This window comes from Mya arenaria, chromosome 6, assembly GCF_026914265.1.
Source record: "Mya arenaria isolate MELC-2E11 chromosome 6, ASM2691426v1".
Taxonomy (NCBI): Eukaryota; Metazoa; Mollusca; class Bivalvia; order Myida; family Myidae; genus Mya; species Mya arenaria.
In genome coordinates this window covers 7092165-7118473 of record NC_069127.1, presented here as the reverse complement: position 1 = coordinate 7118473, position 26309 = coordinate 7092165, and the positions used below count along the sequence as shown (strand labels likewise).

Here is a 26309-nt window from a genome sequence, read left to right as displayed (position 1 = left end):
TGAGCACCGAACTATTGCCGACAGTAACCAAACAAATATTACCACGGAGACTGATTGTCTGGTATTTTCTGCACCATTTGATTATAAATACGTACACAGTATGATCAATAATAGTATTGTTTTGATTGAGATTGTTCATTGACAACAATCGTAGCTACTCAATAATCTTCTCTGACGGAGAAAGCCTTTCCCTCATTCAAAAAATAAAATGGATGATATGTTATAAACAAACCTGACGTAAACACTGTTCATCAATTATGAAACAATATAAACTTCTTATCGTTGTGATTTACCAAAACATGATCATGCGGACTAAAATGTGACTCGTTCATCACGCCACATATACGTACATACGTTGTAAAGAACTTATATAAAACTTCTTACTAATACAGTACACTGCACTTAAAGTCAAGCTCAATTAACAGTCAACGCTAAGCACCCACTTGACTGAGTCAACATCACAGTAATTAAAACACCGACCTTTCGGTAAACTGGCCGTATATAAACAGGTCTAGATTGACAATATCATTTTTCAAAAGATAAAACTTAGTAAGCAGTAAGGCGGATTTTGTAAGGAATTTTACATTTGTTTTAAATTTTAAAAATCCACTGGAGCAATGTGTCGGTGGTACCTTTTGGCCGCGGCGTTTGCCTGTGTGTTGGGGGGTAGCTGGGGTCAGATTATATCGTGGGGGAGTTGCCCAACAGTACAGGTCCAGCAGAACTTCAACATTGCACGGGTAAGTGAAATACGGCACAATAATGTACCACTTTCCTTGATAATTCAGCTATTCCTTTTAATGCTAATTCAAATCAATTTTATGTAGTGAATGGACGGGGTTAAAATTTCTTCAATGCTAATTAATACATTGGTGAACTCTTAGTTACTTTTACTAAAACTGAAAAGTAGAAACAATACTTATTCTTGAAAATGATACAAGTGATACCCATTTGATCCTGATATACATTACACTTTCGAATGAACAAGCATTAAATTTTACATTAGCGTTGGCATCAAAAATATTAACAAGCCCTGCTATAGAAACTCTAGAATATGAACACGCTCTGCTGGCATTTACCATTGCAAGGCTTGTGCTTATTTCGACCGCTGGTATATGCTTTATATTTTGTTACAGTATATGGGCCCATGGTATGAACAGAAACGATATTTTGCGGTATTCGAGGCTGGTATGGAATGCGTGAGCGCGGAATACACTTTAGAGACCGGGGGCGTGGTCAAAGTCAACAACACTGGGTACAGAAGGATGTAAGTTGTTTTTATTTGATATAGATATGTAATTCACGATGTTTTTGAAGTTTTTCTAATAAATTGATATGTTCACCGTTATATTTTTTTTATAATAATTTTCATAAAAAACTTTGTTTGGGAGGAAAGTACGTATTTCGCATCTAACGTTCGGAATTATGCACTTTATGTCGGTTGAGTTAACATGTGCGAGTAGAATAAACTGTAATCATTCTGGTTACTGCTTCTAACAATACGACCAGAACAACTTTAGGACAACGATTTTTTTATACTTATAGGAAACCACGAAAAAAACGTCTCTCAAAGTTCTAACACAACGTTTAACAATGATGCTACTCCATTACAAAAAATACACAGTATCATTCTGCAACTTATAAACCAGAGTGAGATTCTTGCCTAAAATTATTTTTAACATTGGTTATAGTTTAAACAATTAGTGGAAAATAGTTAAAACTGAATTTACTTACAGCCTTGTGACAACGTTATACATAAACCTTAAGCCACAACCTTGACACAAGGTTATACATATACCTTAAGCCACAACCTTCAGACAACGGTATACATAAACCTTAAGCCACAACCTTCACATAACGTTATACATTTACCTTAAGCCACAACCTTCACACAACGTTATACATAAACCTTTAGCCACAACCTTCAGACAACGGTATACATAAACCTTAAGCCACAACCTTCACACAACGTTATACATAAACCTTAAGCCACAACCTTCACACAACGTTATACATAAACCTTTAGCCACAACCTTCAGACAACGGTATATATATATAAACCTTCACACAACGTTATACATAAACCTTAAGCCACAACTTTCACACAACGTTATAGATATACCGTAAGTCACAACCTTCACACAACGTTATACATAAACCTTAAGCCACAACCTTCACACAACGTTATACTAACATTATGCCACAACCTTCACACAACGTTGTACATCAACCTTAAGCCACAACCTTCACACAACGTTATACATGCACCTTAAGCCACAACCTCCACACAACGTTATACTAACATTATGCCACAACCTTCACACAACGTTGTACATCAACCTTAAGCCACAACCTTCACACAAAGTTATACATTTACCTTAAGCCACAACCTTCACACAACGTTATACATAAACATTAAGCCACAACCTTTACACAACTTTATACTAACATTATGTGTTTGCGCGGAGATACGTTGTTGGTAACTGTTGAGTTATTTATACCGCGGCAGTATTGAAGAGCCATGGCAAACTAGTTAACTAAATAGGTCATGCATAAATCAAATGAGAAATTCGAGAAGGGCCGTAACTGCTGTTTCTTTTTTTTGTTGTTACTCTACCATTGTGTAATCGTATCTTCATGCACCGTAAATCCTAGAGCTATGTTATCTTTAAAATGTTAGCATAATACATATATATTGCGCATTTCTATATGGGTTTTTTCGTACAATATTACAGCTCGGGAAGGTATAGTTCTGCGATTGGTGACGCCATTGTCGAGGACCCTAGGGAGCCAGCCAAACTTGGCGTACGCTTCTCGGAATGTAAGTACTTCAAATCTGTACTCAAATTGTAAATTCATAATATGTTAAAAATTACAAAGGGTACGTTTATTTTTAATCACTATGCAATTCACGTTTGAAATACAACTAAATCTTGTGTCCTACGGCGATACTATGCTGGTACTACAATTCCAGCATACCCCATGTTTCCCTTCTAACAGCAGGATTAAGCTCAATTAATGTGTTATGGTATCATTTCAAGTAATGAGAAAGTGGGGTCTAGTCTAACTCCAGTCGTATAATTTATTATTTTCCTTTATTAAAAAGGTTATTGCTGGTATTATTGAACCTTCAGACCTATGACTATTTCTTTATCATATTTAGACCAGCCCCGCGGTGACTACTGGGTACTGAGTACTGACTACGATACGTACACGGTCATCTGGTCATGCACACCTTTTGCCCGGTTTTTCAATACACGTACGTATGCATTTATTTTTATACATGTATTAAACTGACTACATGAAGGCTAGATCATCATTTGAATGATAGAACATTTAACATGTAACTCGTTTCAGTGACATTCATGCGATCTTATTAATGGCATTTATAATGAAACGCTCTTGCTGTCTTGTAAATATATGTATGATGTGCGCGTTTACTTTATACATGCCATAAATTCCCAAATAATAAATAAATAGAGGATTATCGAAGCGATCGTTTCAGTGTAAGATTGTAGTATATTTCACCATTGCGTACCAAAATATTTATTTGACGAGTCGCGTAGTCACGATTCAAATATTCACTTTTGTTGTTGTATTGCGATCTTACACTGAAATCATCGTTTTTTTTCTATTTATGTTATGCCTTTAAGAAATGTGAAATGCCAATCAATTATTGTATTGTATAACTTGTATACGAACTAATGTCATTTCGCGCTGACGTTTGATCTGGAATTGAGATGGGGCTAAAATTTCAAAACAGTGACAAATATCAAGATGTTATTTCACTGTTTGAAACAGTGAAATCTCATATTTAATTCACTGATAATTTCTATACACAACCAACCCTGTGTGCTTTCTCCCCCAGAGTTTGCATGGATACTGACGCGAAACGCGCAAGGGGTGCCTGACTCCAAAATGGCAGAACTCTACAGTCTGCTGGATGGTTACGGGATCCACACCTGGAAGCTCCTCACCACTGACCAGTCCCCTGCATCCTGTCCGATGTAACTGCAGCTTTCTTCAGTAGAGATATGCCAGTGCTGTACGACAGGTTGCGAGACTGTGTATAAGACTCACAGGACATTGTATTTCCCCCCCAACGGGCATAAGCCCTCTGAAACACTGTCAGGCAAAAACGACGACCATACGTTCAGTCTGGCGATCTGTAGTAAATTCAATGAACTTCTGTTTCCTCTCTTTAAATTTATTTTAAGTAGTGCAATATTGTTCGATTTTTATATTACCCTTCTTGTTGTCCATTTCGTACCGTTTATATTGGTTGCATAGTAAATGTAGTACCATACCTGCCTTCTGTTTCTTACATATGTTAAAATCCATTCATCAGGTATCTGTGAATCATTGGACATTGAGCTCGCCTGATTTCGAAGAGAACGAACAACGAACTATACTTGTTCGGTCATTTTTATAGCCGATATACGGTTTTGCTCCCAATGCCAAAAATAATGTATTTTTTCGAATCAGAGTTCCTAAAAAGAACCAAATCACCTGAAGAAGTTATGTTTGAAACTTTATCATTGTTGATGTTATTTTAGCCCACAAGAATAAGAGAGTATTTGAGTACAGTCGAAACCCGTTGGTTCGAATCCTCAGGGACCGGCAAATGTACCTCGAGCCTCGGAAAAATCGAGTTAAGCGGGAAGGCTTACATTCAGTATAAAGAGATCGGTCCTTTACATTTTATTCGAGCCAATGAGTAATTCGAGCCAAGCGAGTTCGAGCCAACGGGGTTGGACTGTTTACTCAATATTATTATTTATAAAAAGTCCAAATTTCGTGAAAAACGTCGCAAAAATAATTCAAAATATACATATTGAAAGAGTAAATGCCATTTTTCGAAAATACCGAACAAAAACAACAACACCCGTCGTCGTATTTAGCAATAACACAATCTTGACCATTACATGAGAGCCATTGAATAAATTTACAACGACTGTTAAACAAGATATTACAACCTTATATTAATCACACTTGTGAGCATGCTGCTGTGCAGTAATGTGGTTTTGAGTTATCGGAGGAACCCAAACAGAGTATCGGGCATGTTGACCACTCGCCACACATGCCCCCAAGCCGGGATTCGTACCAAGGATGCATTGGTGGCGGAAGCGAGCGCGCTAACTACTGACAAACAAGCTACACTGTTCACTATGAAAGTACGCAAAATATGAAGAATGTCCCGTAACTCTGGATACGATTTATGTCGAATTATATTATAAGTAAACGCCCCTTGATCGACTTTGAAAAAGGGTGAGCGTCTGCCCCTTTTGTGGTGCCCTTGCTATTTAAAAGCTTCTAGCTAGACAACCATGACCTTGATGTGCAGGTAAGGCTTCAGTCTGACAAATTCGACGCGCTGGACGTGAGATTATACCATTTTGACCAGTGATCGTATATATAAATCGTTTAATCTGCTTATTAGGATTATGGTTTTAAGATTTCAAGATATGTAAAAACTTTTCTTTTTGTTTATAACAATTTATAACTGAAACCAAAATCGTTGGAATATCCTTTCAGTAAAATTCATATTGGAATAACATCAATCTAAGGTATCTGAACTTGGTGCTATTTAACATGTATCTTTTAGTTTTGTCAAAACTATATTTATATACAATTATAGTTCAACATTATGGTGGCATGTTACTGCCGTAAGATAACCTGAAAACGTTCGCGATTTGTTTCGTGTTATTAGGCTATCATTAGGAAAAAAAACGGCTTGAAGACTGCCACGTGTTATCTTTTTACGCAGTACAACACAAACAGGTTTACAAATTATTGTTTGCGAATTCCATTTAATAAGTAACATACCATAACTGGTTAACGTATTAAGATTCGCTAACAAGGTAACAGGTGGCAATTCTGGGTACTTTCAAGCCAGATTTTAGTCTTAGGATATTTATCTTACCAAAAAGGTATCGGGAATATTGCTTTTATAGCTAGATAGTTAACACGAAAAATTAACAGTTAGTTATATGCCACCATAGAATATGAAGTTACATATAGTTTTTGTATTCAAACAGTAAAAAGCAACATTGACGTAGAAAATGAAACGAGCGAATGAAAAGTAAATACAAATGTTTATTTTCGATTTTGCAATTTTAGGACCGAGCAATCAAGCGATAGCCATTTACATGGTTATTAGTATTCAACTAACATTATTGAATAACATTTTAATAACTACATTGAAGATTTATACCGTATATTTACCCCGCGCTTAACTCTAACTTCAAATGCAAAAATCTGACTTATGATGGCAGTTGTTTAAAGTAATATCGTTGTGAACATTGTTGTTTCAACAAGCATAACAAAACAAGATTTAACTGTAGTTATGATTGATTAAGTAACTATTTTTTCTTCGTTTCCATAATTTCAGTGTTTTTAAACAGTAAATAATAACTTCATTGTAATGCTATATTGATATATTTAAAACGAAAGATACAAACAAACGTTTTCACTATATTCCAACATTAAGCGCACAATAATGTTTCGATGTGCTTATTCAAAAGATACACTTACTCATATGCTGTTTAGATCAGATGAAGATAAACCTGTTTATCTTTTTATCATTTATATAAATAATTGCAAACACTTATTAACAATGAAGTAAATCTGATAAAAAATCCGAACGATTAGAGACAAATACAGGTACAAAAAAGTTGTATTATGGTGATTCGAGTTCGTGACGTGGTCAGCATTAGATTTTGTCAAATGAGGCGGCAGTAATTTAATTACATAATATCAGTCAATCAACAGTCAGTCGTTATTGATTTTAAGCAGATGAAAACAGTGGCTGGCCCAGTCAGTGGGTAGTTACAAAATATAACTTAGATCACTCATTATTAATAGGTTGTTAGTATGTTCTTACACAAAAACAATGTTATGCGACTGCATCGCATCGATCCACTTATGCATCAGTCATTTGTAACCACGGCCCCCACCCCCCAGGTCCGGGGAATAGCGGGGACTTTGACTTTCGGTCCAGCCAAGCCCGGGCAAAGTCTCCGCCCTGCGGGGACAATCTGCTGGTAAAACCCCCGCCAAATGCCCCCGCACCCAAGGGACCATAGATAAGGCCAATTTCCCGCTAAATTTGGCGTGAAGACAAAACCACCGCCGTCACCCGGCACTGCGGGGCCACCTGAAAAGTAAAAACACGGCCCATTTCCCCGGCTATCCCCGGTATACCCCACGACCTGGGGGGGGGGGGGGGGGGGGGGCATGGTTAAAATTGACTGGTGCATTATTTTGGTGAGTTTATTATGACATTCTTTAACCATAATAGCTTTAAATGCGCCGAGTAGCTTTTCTGCTGGACGCCCGTATTCGACTATGATATGTGTTCCAATGAAAAAGAACATGTATATATTCTTCTGAAAGGTTTTATCATGCACTTTTCGAAAATATCGTTTAAAGAGCGGAGTTTATCTCTGGTTTTCCAACTATATATACATTTATGTCAGTAAATCAGCAGTCAGCCGGTATTAATTTTAATCAGGTGGATCGATAGAATTAAAAAGTGGCTAGCCAAATTAGTGGTAAGTTTACACAATATAATGTAGACCACTAGAACCTTAAAGGATGTTAGTATGTACTTTGAGAAAATAAATGGCTATGCGACTAAGTCCATGCTTACATTCTTTAACCATTGCTCAAAATGCACATCGTATATTTACTGCTGGACAATCGGATTCGACCATGATCTATATTTGTTCCAATGAAAACGTACATATATTCATCTGAAAGGTTTTATCATGCGCATTTCGAAAATATGTTTTGCCTTAAACTTATATCAAATAATATTTTGTAAAATGTTACAATTAAAGGCTTTTGTATTAAGCAAATAGTTCACAATTTTAGCGCTGTGACATATCTGTCAGACATGGAAAATGTTGATTTTCTGTGTATCAATATACATGTACAAATTTTGCGATTTCTTTTTCTGTGAACACACTATGTTGTAGCAGTACATGTATGAAGTCAATTAAACTCAATAAGCATGGAATTTCGGAAATGATTTAATGAAATGAGTTTCCTCGAACAGAAACGTGACATTTCAATGAATGGCCGTCTTAATGTTCATGTGTTGATTTTCGCCACTACAAACATTTATTAAACAGATGTTTTTCTTCTTCTCACTTATATAAAACCTAATTGACATAAATACATCAGATTGCAGATATAATACATATCTGTTAAAAGATATATCGATGGCACCATTTAAAAGTGCCGAACTTTCATTTTAGTACTTTTTCAGGAAAAAAAACAATATAAAATGTCATATACAATGACATGTAGGTTCGGTTTTTTCTGCAACTTCTTCTGACCAGTAAACTCAATTTCTATTGGCTGTTAAGTCCGGTGTTTTCAAAAAAGGCGGCAAACTAAAATATGTTAATAAAAAGATGAAAACCCCGAAATAGCAAAAAATGTAGGTTCGGCTTTTTTAAATGGTGCCATCGATATATAATTGTTGTCTTGGAAGACTTTCATAGTTTTCTATTGTTATACCTATATTATCTATTGATAAATCAAGCGCACAGTAATAGTTCTATACATATAAAGAATATTGTTGAACGTTTTTATATAAATTACAGGTTTAACATATACTACAAACATTTTTTTTGGCAAATCGAATTTAAGTATCAGTGTCTATTCTAACGTTTGAACACGAAAAATGGCAGACAATTTTGAGCATCTATTTCACGGTTGGCAATGGTTTGCTGGCCTGTTTTTTACTTTTTGGCCGTTTAACTGTGTCACGTATTTTTTTACTTTTTTTTAGAAAAACATCTGACGTTAGAAACATGCAAGATATTTTTAATTCACATTTTTTTTTAGGTCTGTCTTGTGACAAAAATGGAACTTCAGAGGCTTGGATAAATAAATAGAGCAGGCCAGTTAGTGGAAACGAAACATTGTACGCACATTTTCTTGTATTAAAAAGAGCGCAGAATGTTACTACATTGCCTGTTTTATCCCCGGTATAGCAGATGGAGACGAACCCTGTGATCATGGCCCGGCGGCCCAGTCGCCGCCTCAGTGTCGCTTTCGACCTGACGCCCCGCCGCGAGTCGGTCAACCTACTCACAGGACTTCCGCTCAGTGGGCGCATCGGACCGGAAACCACTTGGGCACCCGGTCAGACTGTCACCAAGCGACAAAAGAAGGGCGATAGAAACGTCATTGACGGGAAGTACGTACATCGACGTAGCCAGTGTTAACAATCTGTCATGATTAGGAGTATACTTTTCGTTGAGAAATGGTTATGCCCCATCGTCCTTATCTTTATATTTAATTAATCTGTTATATACTATGTAGATCCCTGTATTCAATCCGACGGGAGAACATTGCGAGCCGAGAGATGAAGTTCGTCACAACAAGCCCGGGGGAGCAGGGCCGACAGCCCGTGGGTAACATCGAGCACCTGGTTGAGAAAAACTACATCATGGGAAGCCGCCTGAAGCACGCCACTCCAGAGAAGTTCCCCAACGTTATAATGCGGCGGTTTAACCGCGTGTCCGACCACGGACAGGCTAACTCATACGGTATGCCGCGACCACCAACCAGGACCTACTTCCAAAAAGTCATGGACGGTATTAAAAGGGAACCAAGTGTGGTGAATATCCAACAGTTTCCCTCGTTACACGAGCCTGTATCTTGCAGTGACTCTGACGAATTTTGCGAAATCCTCGGCCCTAGCTCTTGCCAGTTCTGCATTGAGAACACGAACCGCGCTATCGGGGAACAGCTCCAAGAGATGGTATTCCCTATGATTGATATAACAACCAACAAGCTCATAGCGCCCAAACTCGCTAAACTGTTGCGGAAGGGCCACCGCCATCAGGTCCGCCGGCGGAGGATCCAAGAGCTTGGCCTAGATGACGCAGTTCCCGGCCCGAGGCGCGACGGAAGCCATCTCTCCTCCAGCACATGCGCCAAATGCCGAAAGGATATTAAAAGATCCAAAATCATCGTCACGTCGGCGTCCGAGAGAAACTGGAGACTTTATGAAAGTCACCAAAGTAGAAACGATAAATTTTGATTGAACAGTAAAGACTGGTTGTGCTGTAATGTAAAGGGTTTGCTTCAGTTTTTGATTTTTGAAAAGTGCTATATATATGTATTTGTAACATTTTTATATACAGATAGGACACCCATACACGTCTTATCTTTACCACGGGGATCATATTTACAACACGATTTTCGTCGGCGCAAAACAGCTCCCATTTAATTAAAACTATTTGGCTTGGTTTATCTTTCCGTATTGAACATTTCCTACAGAACGACAATACGCCCTGTACAAATGATTTCAAAGAATGAATCGAAAAGCAAAAGGTAACAAGAAGGTTTTATTTGAATTAATTTGTCATAATTAAAGAGCGATTTTATCACGATTTATTATCTGAAATAAAGAACATTGATAACAAGATTTCTTACAGTCATTCATGATTTGTTCATTCAAAATGAAACGCAAATTTTTGAATCTATGAAAAACGTGAGTTGATGTCTAATAAGACAGTATTTAAATAAGATATATACATCCAATAACAAAAACAACAAATAATAATGCTACACCATTGCGAGAGCGAAAGTGGAGATGAATTACCTGCAGTGGACATCACTCCTCGTACGCCTGTGGTTGCGCAGCCACGTTCCGCGCGAGGCTCACGTGTCGCTATTGAAGCGTTTACACCACGAAAACGGACGGATAAAACGCTGTGGCAAGCGTCTCTGGGGCACAGGGACTGGAGTTCCGGTTTGCTGAGCTGTAAAGAGGAGAGCTGCTTTTCAAGTTTGTTTTTGATTATCATCTTGTTTTGTCGACACATAAATATGAAATTCGCGACAATATCATAGAGCTACTTTGACACTTTCGATATTTTGAACACCAATCGCAAATCACGTGTTATATATTGCAGTTTATCACGTTGTTTGCTGCCCCTGTCTGGTGGTAGGGTCGATGTTAGGGCGACTCGGGGAGCCGCGTGGAGCCGCCGCTTTACCGTGTGTGTGGCCACTCCTCCGGACCAAGATTAGGACGTTAGGTGGTGTGCGGGTACTGTGAAATCATGTTCAGTTAGTTTATACTACTTCGTTTTAAATTTATTATAGACAACTTTCAGTTAGGTAGAGACCAATCAGGGTGTTCTGCAGTCTGAGAGGCCATGCAACAGTGCTACGGTGGGACTTGATCCTAAAGCTTTTTGATGAGATTGCTATTTTACATGTTTACCTATTAAATAAAATTCGTTATAACTACGTGGAAAATGTTACAGAGATTATGGAATAAGAGTTTCTAAGTATTTGCCTTTTTACTGGACCCGCCCGCAGTGCGACACATTATCGTTGATTCCTTCCAGTGCCGTTTTAAATTTCAGGGGATGGTGCTAGGCGACTGTTGCGCGAGCGCTTGTTGTCCGTGTTGCTCGCTGTTACAGATGTCACGTGAACTGGGTCACATGATCGTCCAGCCTGCCCAGTTTCTCGCACCATGACTTCCGTTACGTTCATCACCAGTGCGCATGCCATGATCGAGTCGTTATGGATTTTTTAAGAATTAAGACATTATACTAAGAGTGATAATAAATGGGAAAAACCAACAACAGAAAACATGCATTGTTAAATAATTGAATGGTCTGTAGGCGTATCATATATTTCATGATAGTGATATGTATGCTTGTGAGGACCTCTCTGCGCATTCGATAGAAAATTGGTTCCGAAAATTGTAATCGTTGGTGCTTATGTATTTATATGTCACGTGTTTGAATTTCCCGCTTTATAAGTGACGTGCTTCATGTGTTTTGAATATTCAGCTGTATAAGTCACGTGTTTCCAGCAATAATCATTCGGCAATTAGGCCTGAATAAACAGCATGCAGCAAAATGGATGACACTGCCAAGAGTGGAGTGAGGACCCATCATATCGCAGTGTTTTAGTTTGTGTTTTGCCAAGAGTGGAGTGAGGACCCATCATATCGCAGTTTTTTAATTTGTGTTTTGCCAAGAGTGGAGTGAGGACCCATCATATCTTTTTGTGTTAACTCTTGTTACACAGCAACTATTAAGAATGCAGTTTAATATAAGAAACGGATTCTTATTGCGTACAAAAAGACAGTTCAGGTCTCGACTGGTATAATTAACCAAACATCATGAAAGTGTCGTCAGCCCAAAGGGATAATTAAGCAAAACCGTGCATGGCGGGATATAGAAATTGTTTTTGTAATTCAATTATCTTTTTAGACAATATGGCTGCCAACATATTTCATAATGATGCATTTCTTTCACATCGTGACGGTCAGTGTCGTGACATAATAGTCGTACACATATCGCTGTTGTTCCCATCCCGTCGTGGAATGGCCGCCAATAATTCAGTCTTACCAATAAACGCATGAAGAAATCTTTTCCACGAGGGAACAATGTTCGATCCTCCACTGATCTTCTCCTTAAAATATCTTAGTGCAAAAGGAGCAAATCATGGGCACATCATGGACGGCATCAGCATGAACCTCGAGTAGTCCTCATCAATCAGCATGAACCTCGAGTAGTCCTCATCAATCAGCATAAACCTCGAGTAGTCCTCATCAATCAGCATGAACCTCGAGTAGTCCTCATAAATCAGCATGAACCTCGAGTAGTCCTCATCAATCAGCATGAACCTCGAGTAGTCCTCATAAATCAGCATGAACCTCGAGTAGTCCTCATAAATCAGCATGAACCTCGAGTAGTCCTCATAAATCAGCATGAACCTCGAGTAGTCCTCATCAATCAGCATGAACCTCGAGTAGTCCTCATAAATCAGCATGAACCTCGAGTAGTCCTCATAAATCAGCATGAACCTCGAGTAGTCCTCATAAATCAGCATGAACCTCGAGTAGTCCTCATAAATCAGCATGAACCTCGAGTAGTCCTCATAAATCAGCATGAACCTCGAGTAGTCCTCATCAATCAGCATGAACCTCGAGTAGTCCTCATCAATCAGCATGAACCTCGAGTAGTCCTCATCAATCAGCATGAACCTCGAGTAGTCCTCATCAATCAGCATGAACCTCGAGTAGTCCTCATCAATCAGCATGAACCTCGAGTAGTCCTCATAAATCAGAAAATGGCAAAATACTTGACACTTTTCAAAACATCTTCACTAAACTCTTATAAATCGGTGCTGACCGAGGCACAATCGGGACTGCAGAGAACCATACTTAAATAATTAATACACAATGAACCTATAGTCAGATTTCTTTCACAATATTCTACTGTGTTGCCATTTGACCAGGGATTGCATTTTAACGATTACTCCTTTAGACATGTTGTTGTGCGTGCTTTCCGACGAAATATTAAAAAGTCAAAAGTGAAATTGATAGTCGGCAACAATGGCAATAGGACCGGATCTTCTTTGTTGGTGCTATTTATCTCCTATTCAATTCTGTGAAAATATCGTTATTTGAAACTTCAGACCTGATACAACCATGTGCAGGAAGGTTGCCATTTCATAAAACGAATGTAATATACAACAATGTAATATACAACATAACCTGATGGAATTTTATAACTTTTTGGGTTTCAAAATACATGTATATAGACACAAGAAGTCTTCGAAAAATACTTTGCAATTTTGCCGGAAATTTTCGCCGCTTATTAAACCAGATCCCTTAAGTTCAATTCATTTTACCTATTTGTCGATATGATTATGACTTTATCGAGGCTCCTTTTCCATGAACAACCTGATGTGACAACCTGTCATCAAAGATTCTCATAAACATTTTTTTTTATTTAAAAAAAATAATACGCAAATACATGGAACAACTTCAAAATAATCTTTCTTTCTGAATTTAAGATATAATCATTATAATTTATTTCATAACAAAATAACATTTCATAATGCTTTTAGGTATCTCTTAGTAGTTCTTAAAGTCCGTAGTTATAGTAGCCCCATGTTGTTCTAAGTGGCCTATGCCTGTTTTAAAATAATTTGGAATGCACGAAACGTGTTTTTGTAGAATTGGCTGTACTTGTGTAAAAGTGAAGCCCATGTATAGTAAAATGATTATGTGACATTTGACCCCTAATAGTGACCTTGACCGGAAATGGACTGCGCACGAAACCTTAATGTGTGGTCCCTTAGAATTCCTCCAAGCCCCTTTGGAGTTAAAAAATAACGACATGTTATAATATTAAATTGTAATACCTTTCACCGGTTCAACCACGAGAGATAAGAAGTGGGCAATAAAATGGCCATACGACCTGTTACTCCTTAATGTGGCATTGAACCTGGAGGAACATGGAAGGAGCAACACTTTGTAGTGGCCTTGACCCTGGAGGAACCTGGCAGGAACAACCACTTTGTAGTGGCCTTGACCCTGGAGGAACCTGACAGGAACAACCACTTTGTAGTGGCCTTGACCCTGGGTGATCTTGGTAGGAACAACTACTTTGTAGTGGCCTTGACCCTGGAGGAACCTGGCAGGAACAACCACTTTGTATTGGCCTTGACCCTGGGTGAACTTGGCAGGAACAACCCCTTTGTATATGGCACCTTGTTGGGAACAATTGTACTTAGTTTGTTTTAATATTCATTCATTGGTTATAGTTATGGAGCGGACTTGGCTATATATAGACCTGCCTTAAGGAGTAAAATGCTCAAGGAAAATTTTGTGAGTACTAATTTACTTTATTAAAATACTTTAAATACCGCGAGAGGATGGTTTCAGCCCCATGCCAGGAACATACATATAAAGATTACAAAGATTGTTTGCAGTTGAAAGCACGTTTATTTACGAATACCAATGACTAGTATTCCACAACAGACCATGTGATTAATACTAAGTAATTTGAGCGCATTTCGAATACACACACTTAACTGAAATTGAAAACAAAATAAAACTTATCATCAACAAGTCTTCGGGGAGCACAATTTATATTTAGACTACATGTATAGTATAATGGAGGTTTACATGTGTACTTAGAACAACATAATGGAAGCAACAACCTATTCAGATTAGAATTAAAAAGCAAATAATAACCACAGATCATATTTTAACAGCTTGTGATACCAACACATTAGATTACTACTAAGAGCAGTCAACATCATTGCTTTTTTCACAAATAGACGTATGTTCAACTTAGATGGGGCTACTAAGTTTGGTTTGGTTTTCCTACTTCCTTAATGAGTTATGGGTGAGATTAAAGTTTTGTGTGCTAAAACAATAAGGCTATGCAAATTTATCTTATTAAAAACAGACTAGCTAAAAAGAACAAAACCAGCGCTATGACAATATCTCAACTTATTTCTTCAAATCATCATTTAATGTCAACATAACTTCATAACAGTAAAATCAGTTAACCAAACTTTAGAAAGATACATTGTAAGTCTTAGGATCTTATTTTTCCTACAATTATTGAGTGTAAAATGTATGTATAAATATATATATACTAACAAGTGTATATGCCTTGAAAGAATACATGAACAAACTTATAAGGAAAATAAAATTTCTCTGCATTTCAACCTTTAAACATTCATGTTTCATATTGCACTTAAGCCTGTCTTGAACACAATACATGACTGTATCTAACATAACAGCACTTAAGCCTGTCTTGAACACAATACATGACTGTATCTAACATAACAACAAACATTGAAAGGTTTACATTGTTATAAAATGTAAGTGGTCTATTATTGACAGGACCTGGTGTAACAAACAAGAGGGCCAAGAGGGCCAAGACGGGGTTACATGTACATGTATGTTGCTCACCTGATTGGACAAAGGGTTATAAAGTAATTGATCGGACAACATACTGGAGACCTCCGCCCGTATGATACGATGAAACTGTAATACTTCCCCCTTTTTAAAAAGGCGTAATTTAATACATGAAAACTATGTGTTTAAAAAGTTACAAAGGGCCATTACTTTTACAATGTTAAAGTTGGAGTTATAGACCTCATCACTAATGAGCACATTGTTACTGTGAATACATTCATGAAGTTTTAAGTTGATGTCTTCGATGATTGTAAAACTCTTTCTTTCATGCCTTTCTATGAAATATGGAGTTTTATCAGTGAAATATCACCAGTGTAAGTATCAAAAATTTTGATAAAAGGTCCACATAAGGAACAGTTCTGTGTAGATATTTAAAAATCAGGCCAATGGTTTCAGAGGGAAAAATTTCAAAAATGTTTCCCCTATAGACATATAGTGAAAACTAGCCCTGCCCCTGGCAACCATGTTTTTATGAATTGTAATGGGGTAGGTAATTTTATACCATGTTGCCTATGGCATATTTCTGTGAAATTATTTTAAAATCAAGTCAATGGTTGCTATTTTTCCAAATAAACATAAAGTGTTAACTAGCCAAGCCCTTGGCAACCATGTTTTATAAATCAACATAGGGTGAAGGGATTTGACAGTGGTTCACCTTCAGAACATTTCTGTAAATTCAGGCCAATAGGTTCTCAAGAAATGATTTTCAAGGTTTTTCATATAGACAATACAGATTAATGTAGCGTGGCCCTTTTTATGAGTCACATGGAGCACTTTGTGCTCAGGTGAGCTAAAAATGTGAGCACTATAGAAATGAACACATGTAAAAGGCAAATCAAAATATAATCAAATTCTTTTTATGACTTTTGAGGCTCATAAAGTCATTCAAAGTATTTGCTGGGAATGAAACTGTTCAACAGAATAATTTATTTCATGGTTTTGGTGTGGTTTTAACTTAATCAGCAAATTACTATATGGCTTTTTTTATGATCTAAAAATATAGAAGTGAGATTCTCAAAAGTCACAAAGCAAAATAAGATTTTACAGTTCATATTGGTTTATATTTTCAATTCCACAAAGTATATATCTCCCCAAATGTTTCAATAAAAACATTCCAAATTCCAATTTGTTAGTACGGTAATGCATAGTACTTCCTAAAGATGCACGATTACTCCCAAATAAGATTTACCATATTTAGCACAATTGTTTTAATTTACCAAAAAGATTATTAAATTTCGAAAACAATGGTTCTTATTATTAAGGACCCTGCGTTTAATTTAATATGTTTGCGTTTTTAGCTATTAAATACATGGTTGTAAACTTGTTATCAGTAATTAATATTTTTCATAAATGCATTATTTAGTAAGTAGTCGAAGATTTATCACTCAAAATTTATGCTTGTTATACATGTGTATTTGTTGATTTTGAATAAGAGTGTCACTTTAAACTCAGGTTTAAAATGGTAGCGCACAACTGCCCCTTATTCCCCAATAAACTGGCCTTGGTTTGCCCCTCATTCCCCAATAAACTGGCCTTGGTTTGCCCCTCATTCCCCAATAAACTGACCTTGGTCTGCCCCTCATTCCCCAATAAACTGACCTTGGTCTGCCCCTCATTCCCCAATAAACTGACCTTGGTCTGCCCCTCATTCCCCAATAAACTGGCCTTGGTCTGCCCCTCATTCCCCAATAAACTGGCCTTGGTCTGCCCCTCATTCCCCAATAAACTGGTCTTGGTCTGCCCCTCATTCCCCAATAAACTGGCCTTGGTCTGCCCCTCATTCCCCAATAAACTGACCTTGGTCTGCCCCTCATTCCCCAATAAACTGGCCTTGGTCTGCCCCTCATTCCCCCATAAACTGACCTTGGTCTGCCCCTCATTCCCCAATAACCTGGCCTTGGTCTGCCCCTCATTCCCCAATTAACTGACCTTGGTCTGCCCCTCATTCCCCAATAAACTGGCCTTGGTCTGCCCCTCATTCCCCAATAAACTGACCTTGGTCTGCCCCTCATTCCCCAATAAACTGGCCTTGGTCTGCCCCTCATTCCCCAAATAACCTGGCCTTGGTCTGCCCCTCATTCCCCAATAAACTGACCTTGGTCTGCCCCTCATTCCCCAATAAACTGACCTTGGTCTGCCCCTCATTCCCCAATAAACTGACCTTGGTCTGCCCCTCATTCCCCAATAACCTGGCCTTGGTCTGCCCCTCATTCCCCAATAAACTGACCTTGGTCTGCCCCTCATTCCCCAATAAACTGGCCTTGGTCTGCCCCTCATTCCCCAATTAACTGACCTTGGTCTGCCCCTCATTCCCCAATAAACTGACCTTGGTTTGTGAGTTTTTTGTTTGGTATTTTTGGAAAATAGCCTATACCATTATAACTCAACTACAAAAAACTAGTTTCTTTTTTCAAACAGAACTAATTCATGTGATATAAATCATAACAAAGCATAGAAGACTAGAAGAAAGACTCATTGATGTTAAAACATAAATAACAAGTGAAATAACATAAAACATATCAACACAAGCTGTCTTAAAGGAAAACATTTCTATGTAAGATAATACAATGTCAGGGACATACTGGCACTAAGTGCAGACATTATCACAACTTGTAAAACTGCTAGCCAACAATATATGTTGTCAAAATAGACCTTAGTCTTTTAAAAGAAGATCAAAACTTAAACATGGTTGTGTAAACATTTCAATTACTATGAAGTTCAACCAATATTTTGTTCAACTGGTTGTTCAGGTAAAGCCATTAAATATGTTCAAATATACATGTATAATATATGAATATCTAACAGAAAAGGTGATATGCAAAAAATGGGTTCAATAACAGCAATAAATGAGGCTAAAAGCTTAAATTAGTAGCAAAAAAAAGACTCATAAAGATGATCCTCATGCGTAGGTCTGTGACCATGTACACACAGGATTTAACTATGATACGTGTATTGAATCTTAGGTACAAACAAAATTATTTCATTAATGTCTAGCACTGTTGTACATGAACACATTACAAATTGCATCTATTTTGACTCAAACATTTGCTGTACCATTTATGATTATAAGAGCATGGACGGGTAAAACTTTTGAACCCAGATTCCCGATCATCTATTAATCACAGGTACCCGGAGAGTCGAATATTCATTTAAAGCCATCGAATAAACATGACAAAGACTAGTAAATACATGGTTTGTTTCCTTTTTAAAACACTGCAAAGAAACCATATCATCAACAAAGATTGGTACAGTTTGGAAGTCTTTTGAACATTTCACAAATGAAATGAGGAAATGCATTCTCTGTTCATGTGAACTCAGTCACAAAGTTGGCGGAATGTTATCTATGAAAAGGGTTATTGAAAGAATAAATTAAAAATCATAGCTTCATCATTTGGGTACATGGAACCGAAATTGCATCCTCCAAAACATACCCATCCTGCAGGTACCTGTCCATGCACTTATCAACATATATGGAGCTGTACTGCTTACTGATTTCAAAACATTATATTTTTTTTTGTAAAATATTATAATTCATGGATAAAAGCATACGGGCAATTAAATTCCAATATGCTAGTAAAAGGCAAATGACTACATAATGCAAAAATTATACATAAAAAAGTAAGATTTTAATTTTAATACTTAAATATCAGATAAAAGTTATATCATATGGTATGTATAAATAAAACATGGGTCAAAGTTGAAACAGTTTCAAAAATTCCTAAATACATTACCATGCTTTGAAAACATTTTGATTTATATACAGATGTTTTGATTTCAATACTACTTTGTGCATTTAACAGGTTCTGCTTTACACTACTAGCTGATCATTAGGTTGACATGCATTATATCTAGATCTGAGTGAATATTCAATACTTTTCAAAAGTCTGCAGTCAGTTTCAAAAAACAATAATGACATGTAATAAGTCAGTAAAGAAGTGAAGATCTATATGTATGCAAACCTTAAATGTCCTATTAAACATGCATGCCCTAATAGATGGAAAGGGGGTCTGTTCTGATTCTGTCGGTTTATTTAATTTTACCTAAGGTTTACCTAATTTTCGATCATATGTGACCCAGTTTTATATACGTCCAAGAGTTCATCAAGGAAAACATTTTGATTATGATTCATGAATATTTGACCATGAATAATGCCTCTAGTTTTTTCCAAAGATTTGAGACAGTGACCTAGTTTTTGACTCCATGTGACCCACTTTTACAAGCGGTCCATATTTCATCAAGGGGTACATCCTGACCAAGTTTAAACATAATCTGACCAATCATTACCATGATATGGTTCCTGACAAGATTTTTCTAAGATTTGACCTAGTGACCTAATTTTTGATCATATCTGACCCACTTTATTTACGTCCAAGAGTTCATCAAGGAAAACATTTTGATTATGATTCATGAATATTTGACCATGTATAATACCTCTTGTTTGTTCCAAAGATTTTACCTAGTGACCTAGTTTTTGACCCCATGTGACCCACTTTTACATGTGGTCGAGATTTGATCATGGGGAACATTCTGACCAAGTTTGAACATTTTCTGATCAATGCCTACCAAAATATCGTTCCGGGTGAACCGAAGGACAAACGGAATGCCAGACTGACAGACAACGCCAAAACAATATCCCCCTCCCAAAACCTTCAATTCGGCGAGGGATAACAAACCAGGGGATGTTAACATCTATGATGCAGCGCATATTGATTGCTGCATAGTCATTCGCATGTTTTCCCTATGTGATGGCCTGATGGGTAATTCATATGTTTTTAATACATGACTGATCATAGAATTAAGTAGATTTTTAAGTTTGACAAATGGGGAAAAAGGTTTCTTATCAAGTGTGCAAGTTGCTCAAAAAGACAAGCACCTGGCACATTTAATAGGACATTAAGGTATGGATGTAGATGGTTAAATGGCACAGAGAGGAAAACACAATAGAATTACAATAGGCGCAGCACACGTAAGCTCTTAAGTATAATATCAACAACATTTAGATTTTGCTTCCTCTTCTTCTAAATGCACATGTTCTTCAGTCCGATTAAACCCAGGTTTAATCCCATCCCATCCATCTTCCAGTTTAACTCTACCTTCCTCTAATAACTTATATACATCTTTCGCAAGTAGCTGGAATGCTTCTTCCACATTCTGTCCATTTTTTGCTGATGTCTCAATATATTTCAGTCCATTTACCTGTGCAAATTGTTGGGCCTCACGATAAGATACTTGACGGTCATTGTCACAGTCTGCTTTGTGTCCAATAATCATGTAGACTGCTTGGTGCGGTTCAATGTGGAATTTAGCCTCTGCAAGCCACCCTGTTATACTTTCAAAACTTTGTCTTTTTGAAATGTCATACACAAGCATAACTCCAACTGAGTTTCTGTAGTAGGATCTTGTTATTGATCTGAAACAATTCAACAACAAAAATTAAATTAAATATATATAATTTTGAGACACAATGTAATAAAAAGCACATACATTTTTTGTTAGGTTTTGAATAGAAAACAAAATCAAAATGTGGCAATTTAAACATCATAGTATGATCAATACAGTATGTACATGTGTACACACATAATTGATCATACTATGATAATGTACATTAAGTAGCAATCATGCAATACATTTTTGTATTCATCATAGTATGTTTTGGAAATAATTATTCACTGCATGATATTGATTACTTACATATGTAAGTTCGGATGTCAGTTGCATCACAGACCATGCTGCTGAGGATAGCAGCCATGTTGAATTAATTAGGTCATGTTAGTATTGCCAGTGTTTAACTTAAAGTGCTGAAAAATATAAGTAGTGTCACCTGAATCTCTCTTGCCCCGCAGTATCCCACAGTTGCAGTTTCACACGCACCCCATTCTTCACTTCCAACAGCCTTGCGAAAAAGTCTACTCCTACGGTTGGATCACATAACTCGTCGAACTTTCCATCAGTGAAATATTTTAGGAGAGAAGATTTTCCTACAGTACTGTCTCCTATCAAAATAAGACGAAACTGGTAGTCAAAGATTGGTTCAACCATGTTGAACACTAAAATCAATGATATGATTCTTCTATGTCATTTATTTCATATGAAAATATGCTACAGAGGTAAACAAACGCAGTTTCTCCTGTCAATATTTTGACATATATTAACGTTTGTAACAAAACGTTTAACTGGACATTTATGAAACAAGAACCAATCAAAACGCTTCTTTCTCACGAACAAACATGGCCGACATCTGACCGTAATCGGAATACCTCGGCCATTATCCGACAGAATTGACTATCTAGAAGCTTGTTGGAGATGTTACGTTTGATCTGGGGCCGTATTCAATATGCATCATAGTAATAATTTTCAACTAAGTGAAAAATTGCCATTTTTCTAATTTGAATTTTAAGAAAACGAACAATGTTTCTATACCAAAAATATGAAAATAAGCAAGAAAATTGTCTAAACAATATATGCATATGAATAAATCTGATGAAAAGTAGCGGGTATTTAAAATAATCGTTGTCAAAAATTACGAAATTCCCACTAAGTTGAAAATATTCACTAAGATGCTTATTGAATACGGCCCCTGACCGGTGACCAAGACTTCAAAAGCAACATTTATAGATTTGCAAATGTTAAATTTTACACAAATATATATGAATTTACAACGACGACATAATTTAATTGTGTCACTCTTTTTTCTTGAGATAAAGCGAAATAAACTACATGTAGACTGGTAGCCTGCTACATTATCAATCGTTACAACTCGGTCATCTCCGGCAAGCTTCGAGTTAGACTAATTCCTGTTGGATACTGGCCGAGGTGTTCCGATTGCTACAATATATTTTGAAATTGAATTTGACTTTATTAGTTTTTTTCATAACAATTCTATTTCATTGATGAGTTCTCACGTAAGTAAATTAATTAAAGTGACACTCTTATTCAAAATCAATACATACACTTTTATAACAAACGTAACTGTTGAGTCGGATAAACCTTTATAACTACTTACTTAATAATGCATTTTTGGAAAATCATTATTAATTACTGATAACAAGATTGTAACTGTGTATAAATTTAATAGTTGAACACACAAAAATATTAAATGATTAGTGAGTGCTAAAAAAATTACTGTGATTTACTATCGTCTCATAAGGTAGAAATACCGATCGTGTCTTCTGCACCTTTATTTCAAATTAAACTCGGTATTCTTAATAAGAGTTTTCGACATTTATTTATCCTTATTGGTATTCAAACATTTAAATTAATTCTTGTACATCTTATTAGCGAGTAAGAGTGCAAAGCCTGATATTATTGTGTTTTGTTTGAACATTATTTTCAACTTGATCTCAACCGTTTAGTAGTACACACATTATGTTCACTGTGTTTTAAACTCGGAATGCATTTACTGATACATGTTTTACTGATTTGTTTAAACTGTTTCAAACTTGTTTCTATGTCATCATCTCATGCATATTACATGCCAAAGATGTAAATAAAACTTTAAACTGTTTAACTTGACAGGTAAGTGGCGCGGCCATTCGGATCAGCAGGACACAGGCTCATCAGTTGTCACTGTCAACAAAATACCGGCACCAAAGTAATGGGACGACAGGAAGAATGTTCGATGAATAACTCTTGTAGACGGATTTATTTAACAAGATCAACAACTAGGTCAATTGATCTCAAACTGTCAAGGTCCTTGATATCCATTTTATAAGTCCACTTGGGTGATCGTCTACTTGCAGCTAGTCATGATGTCGCTGTTTGAGACTGAAGTCCTGAATTTAGCTAAGCGACCAGATTACAGGTAATGTGGAGATGCTATGGAATCTTTTAAAATGTGCCATAATAATAAAATCTCTGGGTAGTAATTTGTATTAATCCATATTTAAGGGCTTTATTATATTCAGCTATATCTGGGACCAATAAAATAACAATAAGTGGAATATTGTATTGAAGGTAAAACTATACAGTATGCAGTATAAAATAATGTTAGTAGTAAATTTATCTCATATATTCATATTCGTTTACAAAAATATATATGTATTCATCTAGAGCCCAATGTCACATGGTTTAGGTATAGGACTTTCGTTCAAGCATTTAGCTCACAAACCTGGCTGTCAAATTCATAACTCTTTTCTGTTTCATCATCATTCATTATTGATAATGTACGTAATATCAGTAAATATTACAAATATTGAGGTTTGTTTTAAGTTTCACTCCAATGTTAACAGTTCTTAACTGTATCCATGTTAAAAATGTCTAGTGTGTATTTATTTCAGCAAAGATATCTACTTACATAGATACCTAGAAATAATATAAAGCCAGCTGTCTGTGAATTTACATGCGGGTTTTTAAAGATTTGTTGAATTTTAATCTGTATTAAAATAAACTTTCATTACTCTTAGAGATGTATTTAGAAAACACATTTGTGTTTTTGTCACAAATTAAAATAAATGAGTAAATAATTTCTGAAATACTATGAGTTATACTTAACATACAAATTTAATGATCAAGCAATAGTAAGAACATTTGTGATAAAATTAAGAAGGGAAGAGCGAGCGATTGAGGCTAGAACTTATTTGTTATCGGGTCTGCATGCGGTGAGCAAGATATAGTCTTTACAATGGCGGTTCTGTGTATGTGCGTGCGGTTGTGCATCCGTCCAGATTCAACATTTTCTGGGCTGTATCTCGACCATGCATTATAGGATTTTCAAAAAACGTGTCATAAGGTTCACCATGCCGAGTATCTCGCTAAACATCCAGGTCTATACGCTTAAACAAGAGGTCAACGTTAAATGAGGTCAAGGTTAAATGCGTACTGCTCCAATGATTTGTCAGAGCAACATCTTCACAAAACAGTATAGAAACTTCTGGAAACTTGAGATGAATATTCATCAAGATAAGGTGGCATGTCACATATAAGTCACAGGTGTGTACCTCAATGGTCAAGGTCACGCTTATAGGCTGAATGTCAAAACGAGTACTGTTGATAGAACGAAGGTCCGGACTGAACATTGTTAGGGCAGTATATTTACCATGCATTATAGGATTCTCAAGAAACTTGCCTTGAATGTTCAACATGATGAGGTGTCGTGCCGCACACAAGACCAATGTCTGTACATAGGTCATGCGTCACGATCAAAAGTCCAAATACGTCTGTATATATCAAAGGTTCTATTGGCGTCTAGTTCTATATATCTTAAGAATGTTTCATGTTTTCAGAAGGCCGGTAACCAAATCATGATTTCATGTCTGTTAATTTGAAAAAGTACAAATGTTAACTATTATAAATAAAATATTTTACCCCAAAATTATTGAGTCCAAAAAGTTGTTATCCCCCTTCACTAGGGTTAGCCAACTCGACCCAAGAAAGGGTTTTCAATCTTATCTAGGTCGATTTTTGCCAAATTAACCCCCTAAACCTGTTTTTTTGTTCAGATGGCTTTCAGCATTAAACTAAACGCAAAATGGCGCCGTTGTGTGACTATTTTCTTAGAAATTATGGCTTGCAACTTTAACCCTAGCTTACCCTAGCGCAAAAAGGCACAATTTCTGTGCTTATCTCAATCTCGATCTATGTTTTCCTCTTTACCACCTAAAAATTTGGTTCAGACGGCCTTCAGCATTAATTTAACCGCAAAACGGCGCCGTTGTGGGCCTTTTTTTATTAAAAAATATGCATTTTTAACAATATCCGGCGAAAACCGTAGCGCAAAAGACAGTTTTTTAGTTTAAAATTGGCAACACCTAGAATACATCCAGGAACGCCGGAAGTAACGCAAAACTACCTCAATGGGTAGTGGCAACAACATGCTATCCGGTATAGTGGCCTTTCGCATAAATATTTCTAGGGCAATCATAGCCCTAAAACCGTGCTTCGGGCCACCAATTAAACGAGAACATATATCCAGGAGCACCAGAAATACAGCAAAAGCTTCCTCAATCGGTTGTGGCAACATACTTCTTGCAAAACCAAGCTTTTAAGCGCTTCGCATATCACCTTTCAGGAAACCCTAGCCCTTATACAGTTTTGCCCTCTTTATGGGTTGCTGGGGGGTTGGTTGTGCTTTTTTTAGAATTTCTATAAATTATTCTTTGTTTTTACGCTTACTTTCAATTGAACACGCGCAATCAGATGCTGGAAGCCAAAACACACAGTGCTGAGAGCAAAAAGGCACGCCCTCAAAAACAGCCCGGACCACCCCGTTCTGGTAGAACAAATCAAGATATCGTAGAAAGGATTCGGATTCGTAATCAGAGTGAAAATTAACCACTAGAAATAAAGTTTGGTTTATTTTTGTCTTTTGCTAACCCCAAAAATTTCACTGATGTATATACCCTGGGTGAAATTTTAGGGTTATTTTTAATATCAACTAATACTTTGACTGGGTAAATAGGTGCGCTAAACACGAATCTGAAATCCGTTTTGTCATATCTCAAATACTTCAAAACTTATTAAGGTTGAGAGCAAAATTTTGGACAGCCCACAGTCCGTTCAGGTGGAACGGATAGAAAATTCAAAAAACGTTTTTTAGGTATGA

General features: G+C 36.8%; 3 protein-coding genes across 3 annotated transcripts; 2 read left to right on the top strand and 1 right to left on the bottom strand.

Moving 5' to 3' along the window:
• Nucleotides 1-479: 479 nt before the first annotated feature.
• LOC128238643 (apolipoprotein D-like) lies at nt 480-4306 on the top strand. The gene is made up of 5 exons (XM_052954763.1): nt 480-740; nt 1137-1267; nt 2736-2821; nt 3164-3259; nt 3869-4306. Exons 1-5 carry the CDS (start codon nt 618-620, stop codon nt 4009-4011), a joined length of 579 nt encoding a protein of 192 aa, XP_052810723.1. The 5' UTR covers nt 480-617; the 3' UTR covers nt 4012-4306.
• Nucleotides 4307-10545: 6239 nt separating this feature from the next.
• LOC128237136 (uncharacterized) lies at nt 10546-11593 on the top strand. Its single transcript, XM_052952390.1, has 3 exons — nt 10546-10810; nt 10938-11074; nt 11397-11593. Exons 1-3 carry the CDS (start codon nt 10585-10587, stop codon nt 11511-11513), a joined length of 480 nt encoding a protein of 159 aa, XP_052808350.1. The 5' UTR covers nt 10546-10584; the 3' UTR covers nt 11514-11593.
• A 2220-nt stretch (nt 11594-13813) lies between these two features.
• LOC128238252 (ras-related protein Rab-39A-like) lies at nt 13814-21906 on the bottom strand. The gene is made up of 2 exons (XM_052953956.1): nt 21591-21906; nt 13814-21179 (listed from the first exon to the last, which is right to left on the bottom strand). The coding sequence occupies exons 1-2, from the start codon at nt 21806-21808 to the stop codon at nt 20756-20758; spliced, it is 642 nt and encodes a 213-aa protein (XP_052809916.1). The 5' UTR covers nt 21809-21906; the 3' UTR covers nt 13814-20755.
• Nucleotides 21907-26309: the final 4403 nt, after the last annotated feature.

What these genes read in the sequence shown, in the direction of transcription:
- LOC128238643 (XM_052954763.1), top strand. Translation starts at nt 618, where the DNA reads ATGTGTCGGTGGTACCTTTTGGCCGCGGCGTTTGCCTGTGTGTTGGGG. An exon ending in AACACTGGGTACAGAAGGAT is followed by an intron (nt 1,268 to 2,735) that starts GTAAGTTGTTTT and finishes ACAATATTACAG; the next exon opens with CTCGGGAAGGTATAGTTCTG. An exon ending in TGCCCGGTTTTTCAATACAC is followed by an intron (nt 3,260 to 3,868) that starts GTACGTATGCAT and finishes TTTCTCCCCCAG; the next exon opens with AGTTTGCATGGATACTGACG.
- LOC128238252 (XM_052953956.1), bottom strand. Translation starts at nt 21,808, where the DNA reads ATGGTTGAACCAATCTTTGACTACCAGTTTCGTCTTATTTTGATAGGA. An exon ending in GCGGGGCAAGAGAGATTCAG is followed by an intron (nt 21,180 to 21,590) that starts GTGACACTACTT and finishes GAATTGTTTCAG; the next exon opens with ATCAATAACAAGATCCTACT.
- LOC128237136 (XM_052952390.1), top strand. Translation starts at nt 10,585, where the DNA reads ATGCTACACCATTGCGAGAGCGAAAGTGGAGATGAATTACCTGCAGTG. An exon ending in AGAGGAGAGCTGCTTTTCAA is followed by an intron (nt 10,811 to 10,937) that starts GTTTGTTTTTGA and finishes TATATATTGCAG; the next exon opens with TTTATCACGTTGTTTGCTGC. An exon ending in GGACGTTAGGTGGTGTGCGG is followed by an intron (nt 11,075 to 11,396) that starts GTACTGTGAAAT and finishes TTTAAATTTCAG; the next exon opens with GGGATGGTGCTAGGCGACTG.